The sequence below is a fragment of the Gobio gobio genome (genome assembly GCF_949357685.1).
Source record: "Gobio gobio genome assembly, chromosome: 10".
Lineage (NCBI taxonomy): Eukaryota > Metazoa > Chordata > Actinopteri > Cypriniformes > Gobionidae > Gobio > Gobio gobio.
In genome coordinates this window covers 7,224,844-7,239,864 of record NC_137116.1, presented here as the reverse complement: position 1 = coordinate 7,239,864, position 15,021 = coordinate 7,224,844, and the positions used below count along the sequence as shown (strand labels likewise).

Here is a 15,021-nt window from a genome sequence, read left to right as displayed (position 1 = left end):
ACTCGACAGTAATGCCACAACATGTAAGTAACTGTGTTAATTCTAACGCCTGATCTGAGACCAGTGATTTCTGATATGATTCATGTACAGTATGTTGCTTTTAATTACAAAAATAATCGGTTATTTAAACTGTGATCAAATTATATATAGAAAGCGATCAAAGAGCACTCACTTTACAATCACTGGAGCTGTCAATCAAACAGTGCGAGTTTATCAGTGACAGACTCGCGCCAAAACTCCCTTAATAATCAATGAGAGCTGTAATAGTAGAAACGTGCTAAAAGTTTTCGAGAGAGTTAAACATGTAATACTAGCTATGTCATATCCAAAGATGTCAGCCAATCACAGCAGTGGGCGTTTACACTGAAGTCTCACAGCAGCCAATCACAGCAGTGGGCGTTTACACTGAAGTCTCACAGCAGACACGCCCCTTCAAACAGAGAGTGTTCAAAACAGAGGCTAAAATCAAGTAGGAAAAATGCCTTTTATTTCTAAATCATGACAATTTTTGATGTAAAAATCATACTAACATTATAAGTGCACCACAGGAAAATGTATAAAAAAAAAGTTAATGATTCTTTTAAATGTCCTAATTGAACTAAGGCCCAATCGTGGCCTAGTCCTGTCTATTAAACCAGGCCTAAGTTAGAGTAATGTACTTAATTAACTAAGTCATCCTGGAGTTTGCTGAGATGCCCTATAGTTGAGAACCACAGAATCAATCAAACAAGCATTTTTCCTGAAAATGTAAAAAAAAAATTGTGACACAAACTGATCAGCAAAGTAATTTATATTCAACATCTTAACTATACAAATAGTCGTTCACTCCTATACAAGAGAGCATCTAGAATTTAAATATGCCCCGAAAAATGAAGCAGTCTCAGAGAGTCACTCCACCGGTAGTGAAGCCTGTACACTTTACAGAAGACAAAGCCAGTCTCCGTCACACACACATCCTGCTTTCTTCCACACGTAAACACGTTAAAGACATCTGTATACAGAGTAAACACTCTGCAGTATAAAGAATGGTAGAAAATATATTAGTTTAAAGCAAAAAAAAGTCTTATCTTCATTTTATCCCTTAATCAGGTAACTCACTCACATAATATCTCATTACTAGTGCATTTTCATAACTGTTGAGCGGCAAATATATTCACTTATCCTTCCAGAAACAATAAAACACTTCAGAGCTAAAAAATAGCAGAATAAATAAAATCCGAAAGATTTTACAAACAATATAGCTATGTCCAGACGATTATGAGGAGAGTAATGGGCAAATCTCACGAAACCTGTGAAGAAATGTGACCTGGACATGCTTAGATGAGATTCACACTAAAACAGGCCAAAGCAAAAGAGAAATACATAAAGTGCAATAACTGTATACAAATCTAGAACAGAAATGCGGCAGCTGAGAGAAGGCAAGTTTACTATTCTACAGTTTAGGGAACATCCCTGAGAACGGGGAACGTCCTTTGAGTGTCAAAAAAGTGAGTTTTAGCCATTATGCAATGATGGCGCGTTGTGTGTTCAGTGGGAGAAGGTGTGTATGTCGTTGTGAAGGCTGACGGTGGGTGAGGAACGCTCTCTCTGAACCCTGCACAAGCTCTTGCTGCACCGGCAGCGCTGGATCCACATGACATTACGTGTGATGTTCTCACCGTCCGGGCAGCGGAATCGCAGACGCACCGTTCGGGACGCGGACGGCTGACAGCACCGGCCATCCACACAGGAGCCGCACGTGCGGGGCCGGTAGCGGCGAGCCGTAGAGCAGCCGGCAAACGTGATCTGCTCCGGTTCCCGAGACCTCACTGTCCGTCGACACTTCTTTCCTCTCTGAATGACATAACAAAGCAAGAAACCATAAATAAGCGTAATAATACCTCCATACAAAGATGTAATTAAGGTTTAAGGTACACAAATTTCTTATGCTCAAAGATTGTTTGGAGTGGGTTTCGCCACGGAAAGTCTGTTCACTTGGCGGCCATATTTGCTACGCCAGTAGAGCCGACTGGAATCAAACAAATGAGTTCAATCGAATTAACATTTTTGAGTATTTAGAACTTTCTTTTTCTTTTGAGTTCTCAAAACTGACATATTTTAAGTAATTTCTTTTGTGTTCCATTGAGTTTTATGAACTTGTTTCTTTAAATTTAGACAAGCTTAATTTGAACTGAAATTAGGCTGGGATTTCTATTTCCCAGCATGCTTTGCCATGACACTCAAAAGTGAGATATTATAAATGCTAAAATATTAGATGCAAGATTAGTGTTAAGGTGGAGATATACACTCACCTAAAGGATTATTAGGAACACCATACTAATACTGTGTTTGACCCCCTTTCGCCTTCAGAACTGCCTTAATTCTACCTGGCATTGATTCAACAAGGTGCTGAAAGCATTCTTTAGAAATGTTGGCCCATATTGATAGGATAGCATCTTGCAGTTGTGGAGATTTGTGAGATGCACATCCAGGGCACGAAGCTCCCATTCCACCACATCCCAAAGATGCTCTATTGGGTTGAGATCTGGTGACTTTGTGGGGGCCATTTTAGTACAGTGAACTCATTGTCATGTTCAAGAAACCAATTTGAAATGATTGGAGCTTTGTGACATGGTGCATTATCCTGCTGGAAGAAGCCATCAGAGGATGGGTACATGGTGGTCATAAAGGGATGGACATGGTCAGAAACAATGCTCAGGTAGGTCGTGGCATTTAAACGATGCCCAATTGGCATTAAGGGGCCTAAAGTGTGCCAAGAAAACATCCCCCACACCATTACACCACCACCACCAGCCTGCACAGTGGTAACAAGGCATGATGGATCCATGTTCTCATTCTGTTTACGCCAAATTCTGACTCTACCATCTGAATGTCTCAACAGAAATCGAGACTCATCAGACCAGGCAACATTTTTCCAGTCTTCAACTGTCCAATTTTGGTGAGCTTGTGCAAATTGTAGCCTCTTTTTCCTATTTGTAGTGGAGATGAGTGGTACCCGGTGGGGTCTTTTGCTGTTGTAGCCCATCCGCCTCAAGGTTGTGCGTGTTGTGGCTTCACAGATGCTTTGCTGCATACCTCGGTTGTAACGAGTGGTTATTTCAGTCAAAGTTGCTCTTCTATCAGCTTGAAACAGTCGGCCCATTCTCCTCTGACCTCTAGCATCAACAAGGCATTTTCGCCCACAGGACTGCCGCATACTGGATGTTTTTCCCTTTTCACACCATTCTTTGTAAACCCTAGAAATGGTTGTGTGTGAAAATCCCAGTAACTGAGCAGATTGTGAAATACTCAGACCGGCCCGTCTGGCACCAACAACCATGCCACGCTCAAAATTGCTTAAATCACCTTTCTTTCCCATTCTGACATTCAGTTTGGAGTTCAGGAGATTGTCTTGACCAGGACCACACCCCTAAATGCATTGAAGCAACTGCCATGTGATTGGCTGATTAGATAATTGCATTAATGAGAAATTGAACAGGTGTTCCTAATAATCCTTTAGGTGAGTATTATAGTGTTTAATGGTTTGTTTTGTTTGAGTTTCTGTTATGTTGGGTTTTATGGGGGTTGGTCAGCAATTAAAATGTATGAGTACAAAATAAAAATCAGCAAGTTCTGCTTACTACTAAAAAATTTATGTTTACCGATTGCCTCACTTTTTTTGAGTTATGCCAACTTATTTGGGTTTACACTTTACAGTGCATTTGTAGTGATGTCCGAAACGATAGTAATCCCCCGAGTGTACAACATGTACGCTCATTGGCCAGGGAATACCCATAATACACTGTGAGAGTCGCACGCTGAATGAATTCCTAAGTCTGACCAGAAGATGACGCCCGCAGAATCATCCATCAATCCATTTTCCAAACCGCTGGTCCAGCGTAATATCAATATCATATTAGTGTTAATTTCGTTAACGATTTATTTTATGCCAAAAATCATTCGAATAGTAAGTAAAGATCATGTTCCATGAAGATATGTTGTAAATTTCCTGCCGTAAATATATAAAAAATGTATTTTTATTTGTAATATGCATTGCTAAGGACTTCATTTGGACAACTTTAAAGATGTTTTTTTTTTTTATCTTTTGCACCCTCAGATTCTAGATTTTCAAATAGTTGTATCTCGACCTTATATTGTCCTATCCAAACACACCATACATCAATAACTATTCAACTTTCAGATGTATAAATCTCAGAAATATCTCACCTTCACAGCTGGAGTTATGTCACATTCTCGGTTCTGGCAAAGGCGTGTCTCTTTAACCAGCTTGCACTGTGCATTGCTATTGGTCACACGACTTGAGATGCCAAACCCGCAGGAAGTAGAACATTCTGACCAGTCGGTGGTCTGTGGGAAACATTCGGATGCTGGGAAGGGAACCACAGACACCGGCGCAGACGCCCACTCTGCAGGGTTAATGAGAAAAGAAAGCCATGAAGAAAGCGTTTCACCTTTGTGGTTGCTAAAGTAGTTTAAATGTTGCTAAAGTGTACACAGTGTTACCCAATACACTATTTGATTTTGATTTGTTAGGCAAGGATAGCATAATAACATTTTTCCACTTATTCCACTCTTGAGTATTCGAAAGACCTACGACAACTCTATGACAACTTTTATACCTTATACATTTGATAAGGTTATTCTGTCATGCAACACCGGAGTCTGTTAGCCTCTCCCCCTTCGCCATGTAAGGAAAGATGTGACAGTTGAGCGCATGAAGTGTCCAACATTCCACACTTAATTAAGTACATCATCATCAGGGTATTTAAACTGCACTTTATCTTTTTGGAATTTTCAGTGTGAACACACGCCATGCGCCAATAGTGCATTAGTATGTGAATTGGGATGCACCCTTATGTACACTCCATTTTATCAATAAAATGCTGTTTTAACTGGGGCGATTTTGTGCTTGAGCACCCCCAAGTCGTGTTTGAGTTTAACTTCAGCAGCTCCAGGCACGTGAACAAAAGCGCCGATCTCATTGGTCGGCCAGTTTTTAACGTGCCGTGTCAAAACAAAAAAACTAACCCACTGTGTTTTTTTTTTTAAATTACGTTTTTACGCCTGCCGGTTTTGCGTGTCGGTGTGCATACTCACATTGGCGCCCTTTGTTTAGTCACGAGGCGTTAAACGCGCGCAAAACTTGTCCCGGCGTGAACAGGCCTTAATTCTATTCCCAGAGTTGCATGATTGACCTTATCATAACTGATTATAAACCTATTTTATCTTAAAGGTGCAGTGTGTGATATTTATGAGGATCTATTGACAGAAATGCAATATAATATACATAACTATGTTGTCAGTGGTGTATAAAGACCTTACATAATGAACCGTTATGATTTTGTTACCTTAGAATGAGCCATTTCTATCTACACACACACCACGGGTTCCCTTACAGTGAAGTCACCGCCATGTTTCTACAGTAGCCCTAAAGGGACAAACTGCTCTACAGAGCGCTAGCTACTCTCTGCTGTCTCACACAACCACATCATTGTCCTGTGTAGGCCACCGTAGCTTCTCTATGTGCTTCGAAACTAGGGAGGGATGAGCGGTGGGTGGGTGCAATTCTCAACCTCACCACTAGATGCCGCTAAAATTTACACAGTGCACCTTTAACACTGTTCAAAGTACTTTAAAATAAAATAAAAATGGTACAAAAAAATGAAATAATAATAATTAAGTATTTATTTTTATAAATTATTTTATAATATTATTTATAATATGTAATAATATAACATTTTTCCATTATAAAATGTTTACAATTTATTCTCAGGAACCCCAAAAATGAACAGAGTAAAATCAATCTCAAGAGAACATGAGGGTTATGAACCAGGGCTATATAGTTAACTAAAACTAAAACCATAACCATGAAAACAATTCAATTATGTGAAATTAAATAATCATTAAATGAAAAAAAAAGTTGTTTAATTTACCTTGATGCGCTAAAATAACTAAAACTTTATAAAAACTATTTAAGACATTTTTTTTATTTTATTAAAAACGAATAAAAATGACAAAACACACAACTAAATTACTAAAAATAAACTAAAATTAATTGAGGTAATACATTTAACAAATTTAAATGCATAAAATTATAAACTCAAAATTGGAAATATTAATAAAAACCTTAAGACCTCCGTTCATATTCGGAACACAAATGAAGATATTTTTGTTGAAAGCTGATGGCTGAGAAAGGCTTCAGATAGGCCTCCATTGGCATTCAGTACATTTACACTCCCAAGACCCATAAAAGGCACTTAAAACGTCCTTACAAAGTCCATCTCACCACAGGGACTCTACAATAATTTTACGAAGAGACGAAAATAGTTTTTGTGCGCAAAAAAAAATCAAAATAACACCTTTATCCAACTTGTTCTTGTCTTCCGTGTGTGCCTCCACGACGCATGCGCGAGAATATGACGTAGCGCCGGGGTTTGGGAATCCATGAAATGCACACTTTAACCCCATTTTGAGAACTACGCCGAGACCTAAAGCACGATCAATGTAGAATTCAACAGCTTAGACACGCGCGTCTTCCTCTGCTTGTAAACAAATTGCTTCTGGCTCATGTGTCCGAACGCCGGATCTGCGTCATATTCTCGCGCATGCGTCGTGGACAGTGTTGCCACAGTTACTTTGAAAAAGTAACTTAGTTACTTTACAGATTACTTGATTTTAAAAGTAACTAAGTTACTTTACAGATTACTTGATTTTAAAAGTAACTAAATTAGATTACAAGTTACTTTATTAGTTACATTCATCAGTTGCCGACAACACCTCTGCAGCCTCAACATAAAAATGACAACCGTTTTTGCCAACACTAAACATAAAACATGTTACACTACACTAAACATAAAACACTAAACATAAAACCCTAAACATGTTAATGAAAAGGTACAAAGTAAATTGTTTTTATTAAATACATTTATGAAAAACAATTTATATTTAATTTTTAATTTATATTTATATATGAATGTAAATAATTATATGGGCCTACACAAATAATATAAAATTACAAGATTTATATTTTATTGTAAACGTAATGTGCAGCTCTGTAAAGGGACAACAAATATATGATCGATCCGTGAGAACAATATATTTTTTAATCATCTTTAAGTGCACAAAACTATCAAAATATATGAAACGCTTCAAAACAGAGCGGCAACAAAGCGCTTATGCGCATCCCGGGTGCAGAATGATGCGCTTAAAGCAACATGGAATCAGAGTGTGAAAAGTCCACGGCATAAAGAGAAGATGAGCGTCGAGCCCACAAATCCTAGTCTACTATGTTGGACCTATCGGTCCAAACATTCACTGATTATTTGTTTCTTCACAGTTTTTAATTCTGGTTATTGTGCGTGTGATGCTAATTAATAGTCCTTGTGTTGTCACCTGAGTAGCGAGCACAACATCTTTCAGAAACCGCAAGATAAACTCCAGGAAGATAAATTATTTTATCAACATATAAAGTATTATAACGGGAATATATCATATGGAGTGAGCTTTACCGTGCTGCTGACTGGAACCGAACGACGCGCAGTTTGAATGCTGAACGGAGAATGACAGCAGCGGAGGAAAGACATTCAGCTTTGGAATGGCTTTAGATGACTTTGTAGGCTACTAGCAAATAATAATATACTAATAATGATTGCTGAAGGATAATGTGACATTATATATTTCTGATGATTATTTAATTATCACGACATGCCTAATCTGAACAAGTGACTGCCTGTCTTGAGTTTTGTCGACAGACGGAGCGGCCGCCTCGTAATTCTCTATGCAGGAAAAACCCTGCTGAGACTAAACAAGCAAAAATATATATTTTTACTAAGGAAAATGACAAAAAAAAGTAACTCACAGTGACTTGGATAAGTTACTTTAATCTGATTACTGGTTTGGAAATAGTAACGCGTTAGATTACTCGTTACTGGAAAAAGTGGTCAAATTAGAGTAACGCATTACTAAGTAACGCGTTACTGGCATCACTGGTCGTGGAGGCATACACGGAAGACAAGAACAAGTTGGATAAAGGTGTTATTTTGATTTTTTTTGCGCACAAAAAATATTGTCGTTGCATCGTAAAATTATTGTAGAGCCACTGTGGTGAGATGGACTTTGTAACGACGTTTTAAGTGCCTTTTATGGGTCTTGGGAGTGTAAATGTACTGAATGCCAATGGAGGCCTATCTGAAGCCTTTCTCAGCATCAGCTTTACACTAAAATATCTTCATTTGTGTTCCGAATATGAACGGAGTCTTACGGGTGTCGAACGACATGTGGGTGAGTAATTAATGACAGAATTTTCATTTTTGGGTGAACTAACCCTTTAATAGTATCTCAATGCTTCTTGAATACAATACCTTGAAAGGAGCTCCTGCTGGACAGGAAGCTGTCCTGTAGGAGTCTGCTGATGTGGTTGGATTGGCTGTGGTGGGAACTGGGGTCCGGCGGCTCTTCCCTGATGCTGTTCTCATGGTCGCACAGCCACTCCTCGCAGCAGTGGCCCGGCGGCGTCTCCAGCCGAGGGTTGGCGCAGTGTGTGCTGGGCAGAGGGATGTTGTGTGGGCACAGAGGCATGCAGCCCACCACACCGTCCATACAGCTGCACTGGTGCTGGCAGCTGGGCTGGAAATCCTCTCCGTGCTGATACACACGCCCACCAAACTCACACGGACGGCCCTGAGCGTCAGCTGACACACACACAAGACATCATCAGTTGAGTCATTCAGTCAAGAGTCTCTGATGGAGCAACTCACATAAAAATAAGCTAATCGCTTTTAGGTCCCACTTTATTTTAATGTGTCCTTGTTACACTAATTACACAAATAAGTACTGAGTCATATTAAAGCTGCAGTCCGTAAGTTTTGCCTCTTTGTCGCAACTTGCAATTGCAGTTATTTCCTGAATTATCATCTTTATGTGGGTTGTGCGGTGTTGAGTAATACCGCACCGGTGTGGATACTGTACTTGGAGTATGACCAAAATAAGACTTTTCACTGGAATATGTCATCTGAACAAGTAACATGTCTGCCACTTTTGTTTTGACCAACTGAGAAAAAAAAGCATTACAATAAATCGCGCTACCAACAATGATTAAATCTAACTATTGCTTAGCTCATTTCACATAAACCCGTGTAAATTATTCTTATTCTTATACTTTGTTCTCAAACTGTTAATGTTAAAAACATCAGCATTGCGTGACTATATGTATTTAGTGTGTGTTAGCGTTACCTGTAGATTTAAACTTCTGTACAGTCTAATCTTTTGCTTTTGACTACGGTTGAATCTCCAGTTGTCACTGATGATTATCGTTTGGACCTTTCTGGATTACAATCCCCCATTAAAATGATACATTTAATTATTCCAGCTGCTGTGAGAAAAGGCTGTAAATGATCCGCCACCTGCATCTATCTATCTATCTATCTAAAACGTATAGTATGTTTATTATATTACATTACATTTCTATAATATTATATACACTGAAAAAAAAAGTGTGCTGGATTTACATGATTTAATCAACCCGATCTCACGGCAATTCGTACATATTTTACGAGGTGGCTAAAGCGTACGAATTTGTACGACCTCACTCGTACGACCTCACTCGTACGAATGTCTACGATTTTTGCTAATTCGTACGTATTTGACGAGTTGACAAATTCGTATGAATTCTTACGAATTACCTACCTCAAACCCCGCCCCTAAACCTACCCGTCACTGGGGTTTAGACAAAACATACAAATTCGTACGAGTGAGGTCGTACAAATTCGTACAAATTAGCCACCTCGTAAAATATGTACGAATTGGTCGTGAGATAGCGTTGGATTTAATTGTGTACATCGCTCCCACATGAATCAATTAAGTTAAACAAACATAATTTGTTCATGTAACTTAAACATCATGGAATTAATACATTTTAAGTGACCCAATTAAGTAGCCTCAAAGTGAATTTTATATGGCTCCCTGACATGATTCAGGCATTCAATTTCATATATACATTCATCCACATCAGTTTCATATATTTTAATGTACAACTGAATTATAATACTGCACTAGCTATAGTTGACAAACTTTCAGCTAGCTCTAGCACACATCAGCATCTTAATGCTAAGCATTAAGAGCTCCTTCAGCAAAGCCGTTATGACATTAGTTGTGTTAGTCCACAGCCTAATGCTCCACTTTTCTCCACAATGATGACCCACTGTAATTTAAATTGTTCTAATAATTCCAACATAATTGATTATTAAACTCTATTAAACCCAATCAAGTCTCCCCCTTTCTCATCTTGCCAAAATATACATAAAATAACACTTTTACATATAAAATAACAACATTTACTCTCTCTTTATTTAGCCATATGCAAAGCATGCTGGGAACTAACAAGGGGGCCCAGTGTCAGTTAAAGCAACAAAAATCATTAATGTAATCTCAACACAGATGGATTAAGTAAACTTCAATTTGACTTATATTTAAGTGGATTGAACACAATCAATTTAAGTTAGGACAAAATGTATAGCAGTTGTGTTGCTTTAGCTCATTTTAAATAAGCAATTTGAACAAGCAGTACAAATATTTTTTTTCTGTGTACAATATTTCAAAATATTTTTTTATACAATTGTTAGATTACCCTTTCTACTTGTAATTATACACATAATTTACTGTTATATAGTAACATGTAAAACCTGCAAAATCCTTGGACTTACATCAAGTCAACTATAAGTGTATTAAATTGACTGTAATTTTATTTTGTAATTTGTAACTTTTGCTCTGGCAAATATATATAAGATTATATATTTAAATAATAATAATAATAAAAAAATCATTTACAATTATTGACATGATGGTAATGACTTCATTATTGAGGACAGCAATTCTTTACGATTCATTTATACTATTACAAACAAACACCAAATATTTGTTAAGTTAAACTGCAGTGAAATAGAAAATTGCCTACAGTTTTAACATCTTTGATCATTTTTATATAAATGTATAGTTTATTATACACTACGGCCTGGTTTCACAGACAATGCTGAGATTAAGACAGGATTAGTTCAATTAGGACATTTAAGAAGCTTTTATAAACGTGCCTTAGAAAAAGACAAAATCTTGAGACAAAACAATGGCACTGACATATTATAAGATATATCAGTGCAAATTACTTTCAGTTAAAACAGCTCAAATATGCATTTTAGTCTGAGATAGCTTAAGCCTGGTCTGTGGAACCGGCCATAATCTATCTAATATTATATAATTTCTCCTTAATTTATTATATATGAGAAGTTACCCTACCCTTTCTACTTTAAAAATGATGAAATTAAAGAGAGAGACTTACCTCTACAGAGTCCACGTCGAGGGTCCCCCCCGGCCCCTAGGTGGCAGCGCAGGCCTTTGATGTGGTCACAGGGTCGGTCAGGGCCGCAGTCTTGATTAAACTGCTGGGCGCACACCTTACAGCAGCCACATTCATCCAACACCCAGCTGACCCCGAGCGGACAGGAGGGCGGAGACGGGGCGCACGAGCACGGACGGGAACAGCCCCGGGTTCCCTGCAGGAACAGAGCGAGAGATGAGAGAGAAGCACAGCCACATCCACTCACTTCAGTAGAAATGAAAGGCTTTCACTGTGAGGATGATGATGAGAGTGTAGGAGTTGTCAGGCCAGTGTTTTTGTAAGTTTGTATGAGTGAGTCAGGCTGTGTTTATAAGATACGCTCGCTTAGGTGTCTGTGTTTGAAATGTGACTGTAGAATCGAATCATAAATATACACTGTAAGATAAATTGAGTCGTTGTTACCATTAGGAGCTATTTCTGATGTGATCTCCACAGAAATATTTTCCCTGATGCAACCTAAAGTCAAAAGGTCATGCTTATACTTTAAAGTGTTTAAAATGAAACAAAATTTGAATGAAGTCTGCTCACCAAGGCTGCATTTATGTGATCAAAAATACAGTAAAAACAGCAATATTTAGAAAAATTATTGCAATTTAAAAGAATTGTTTTCTGTGAATATATAGTAAAGGGTAATTTATTTATTTGATCAAAGCTGAATTTTCAGCATCATTACTCAGTCTTCAGTGATCCATCGGAAATCATTCTAATATGATGATATGATGCTCAAGAATCATTTATTATTATTATTAATGATGAAAACAGTTGGGCTGCTTCATATTTTTGTGGAAACTGTGATACTTTTTTCAGGATTATTTAAATTCAAAAGAACAGCATTTATTTGAGATAGAAATATTTTGTATCATTAGAAATGTCACTTTTGATCAATTTAATGCATCCTTCCGAATAAAAGTATTAATTATGTTTTTGTCTTTCTGACCCCAAACTTTTGAACAGAAGTGTGTATTTTTAAAACATTAAAAATAAATAGATTCACATAAAATGTAGCTTTTACCACATGAAATGCCTTTTTTAGAATCTTTATATATATTTTTAGAAAGAGATTGACTCGATGAAATCAAACAAATAATTTGTTCATAACATTTGTGAACCTGGACCACAAAACCATTCATAAGGGTCAAGTTTTTGCAATTGAGATTTATACATCATCTGAAAGCAGAATAAATAAGATTTCCATTGATGTGTGGTTTGTTAGGATAGGATAGAATATTTGGCCGAGATACAACTATTTGAAAATCTGGAATCTGAGGGTGCAAAAAAAAAATCGTAATATTGAGAAAATCACCTTTAAAGTTTTCCAAATTAAGTTCTTAGCAATACATATTACTAATAATAATATATTTTTGGTCGGAAATTTACAAAATATCTTCATGGAACATGATCTTTACTTAATATCCTAATGTTTTTTGGCATAAAAGAAAAATTGATAATTTTGATCCATACAATGCATTGTTGGCTATTGCCACAAATATACCCGTGAGACTTATGACTGGTTTTGTGCAGGGTCACATTTTTATGCTCAATAAAGAGAAATGAATGAGCATTAGGTCGTATCCGAGTACAACAACCATAATAGACTATTTGTCATTTCCCAAAAGATAATTTTTTGTCCCACACAACCATCAAAGATTGAACAGATATCTCGTGCAATGTCTGTGAATTGACATGTGTGCAACATACAGGATCTACTCACCTCTCCTTCAGATGTGCATAAAACAAACAAGACGACGATGCAAATAACTGTCCGGGTCCTTTGATTCCTTCCAGAACACATTTCCAAGCTGTCCCCAAAAATGAATACCCAAAATAGTAAAAAAATCCCCAATGCAAAAGGCAGGTTTATCCACTTTCTAATGAACTCAAAAGATCTCAGAGGGTGTCAGCTTGTCTATTTGTTTAAGTGAGAGATTCAAGCAGTTACAGAGCGCATCAGTCAGACTTACTAAAGGTACAGCAGGACTCAAACAGATGCTTGTCAGTTTTGCAGAGCTTTTCCAAAGAGCAGGCAGGACACCTTATACACACAGAGAGAGAGAGAGAGAGAGAGAGAGAGAGAGAGAGCTGGTCTCTGACATCAGAGCAGTGGGAGTGTGTCTTCATAATGAGGGGGTCCCTTATTTGTGTTGCGGGGCCTCTAGGGACCAGGGTGTGAATGCAAAACTGCAAAACGAGACTGCAAGTCTCAGTAGTGTGGATTACAAATGACAATGAAATGAAACAAAACCACAAAGACACTTAATACAACTAACAAACACATTCATGTAGGGTGTTCACCTGACCGCACAATTTAATTGCGAAAGCCGCACTGGAGTGTATAAAAACATTGTTATAATAGTGGAACAATTGAGAAAGGGAACTCCAGCCGTTTTCCGTTTGGATGGGAAGTCCTGATGCAGATGCGAAGGAAAATCCCCATAAACAACTCAGCTCACACACACGTATGCGAACACTTTCTACTATCCTGCTCCGAGTGCTTCCTCCTGCTCTTTCCTCACTCCCTCCAAGCGTTTCCTACAGCGGCCTCGCTCAGGAAAGCCCGGCCGTTCACACAGGTTCCCGTGTTTTTGTAGGAAAAACGAAACATTCTCATTGTCATCTTGTAAGGACATGAAAAGTGTTTTCTATTGAGTCACAGGAAGAGCTCTCCGCTGGGCCTCAGGTCTGTGTTATGAAACCCAGGAAGAGAAACATGGGAAGGCAGGAAGATCTCCAGAGATTGCTTTCATAGAATTTATATAACCGCCCTAGAACTTCTGTGCCATTTCTGCATGGATTTTTCTTTGAATTAAACAGCTGATCCAGTATGATTTATGAATAATAATATACACTGTCAAAAAAATTAATCAAAGAGAAAAAAGCCATTAGCTATAGTTGCCGGAACTTTACCGTAAAAAAATATACGTTAGCCACACTGTAAACCCTAATGCTCAAAATAATTAATTGGTTTGAGCAGAGTAAACTTAAATTAAACAAATTAGTTCATTCAAATCAACTTTTATGAGTATTTAGAAGTTTCTTTTGAGTTCACAAAACTGACACATTTTAAGAATTCTGACCTGTTTCATTGTCTTGAATTTTATGAGTTTGTTTCTTTTAAAGGGATCATGGACTAATAATTAAAAATTTGACATAAGAGGTCATCATACTTTAAGTATATAAGAATGGAAAACTTCCTTGTTAGTCCAAAAACAGCTTTTATTGTAACCAAGCCCAGAGGTGAAAGACCGCCTCTGCAGAAGAAGATCAACACCTACTTCATCATCGCAACATTGGCCCCGCCCACTGGAGCAGGCACGTGCAGAGGGGGGGGCTTTGGGTGCTTGAGCCCCTGCCCTTTTTCAAAATGAATCAAAAGTGCCCCTCTCAGACAAGTATCAATGATAATATCGTGGTCAATAAAACTAAATAAATGTGATTATTATAACATGACATTGATGACAATGTATACAATAGTAAGGAACGGCTCAAAAGTCGGACAATTTCTGTTGAGGCGTTGCCATAACGCGTTGCTATGGGTTGCGTGCGTTTTGATTGATTGCTGATTTTCCTCTGTTCGGAAGCGGCTCTCGAGCCAAATATGGTCCTTTCAGAGAGTATGTGGCCTTACGGGAAAA

The 15,021-nt window shown here is 37.9% G+C and overlaps 1 protein-coding gene across 1 annotated transcript; it reads right to left on the bottom strand.

Moving 5' to 3' along the window:
- Positions 1-466: 466 nt before the first annotated feature.
- On the bottom strand, positions 467-13,440 carry ccn1l2 (cellular communication network factor 1, like 2). Its single transcript, XM_079826381.1, has 5 exons — positions 13,101-13,440; positions 11,330-11,543; positions 8,361-8,690; positions 4,207-4,406; positions 467-1,833 (listed from the first exon to the last, which is right to left on the bottom strand). Exons 1-5 carry the CDS (start codon positions 13,179-13,181, stop codon positions 1,528-1,530), a joined length of 1,131 nt encoding a protein of 376 aa, XP_079682507.1. The 5' UTR covers positions 13,182-13,440; the 3' UTR covers positions 467-1,527.
- Between the last annotated feature and the right edge of the window lie 1,581 nt (positions 13,441-15,021).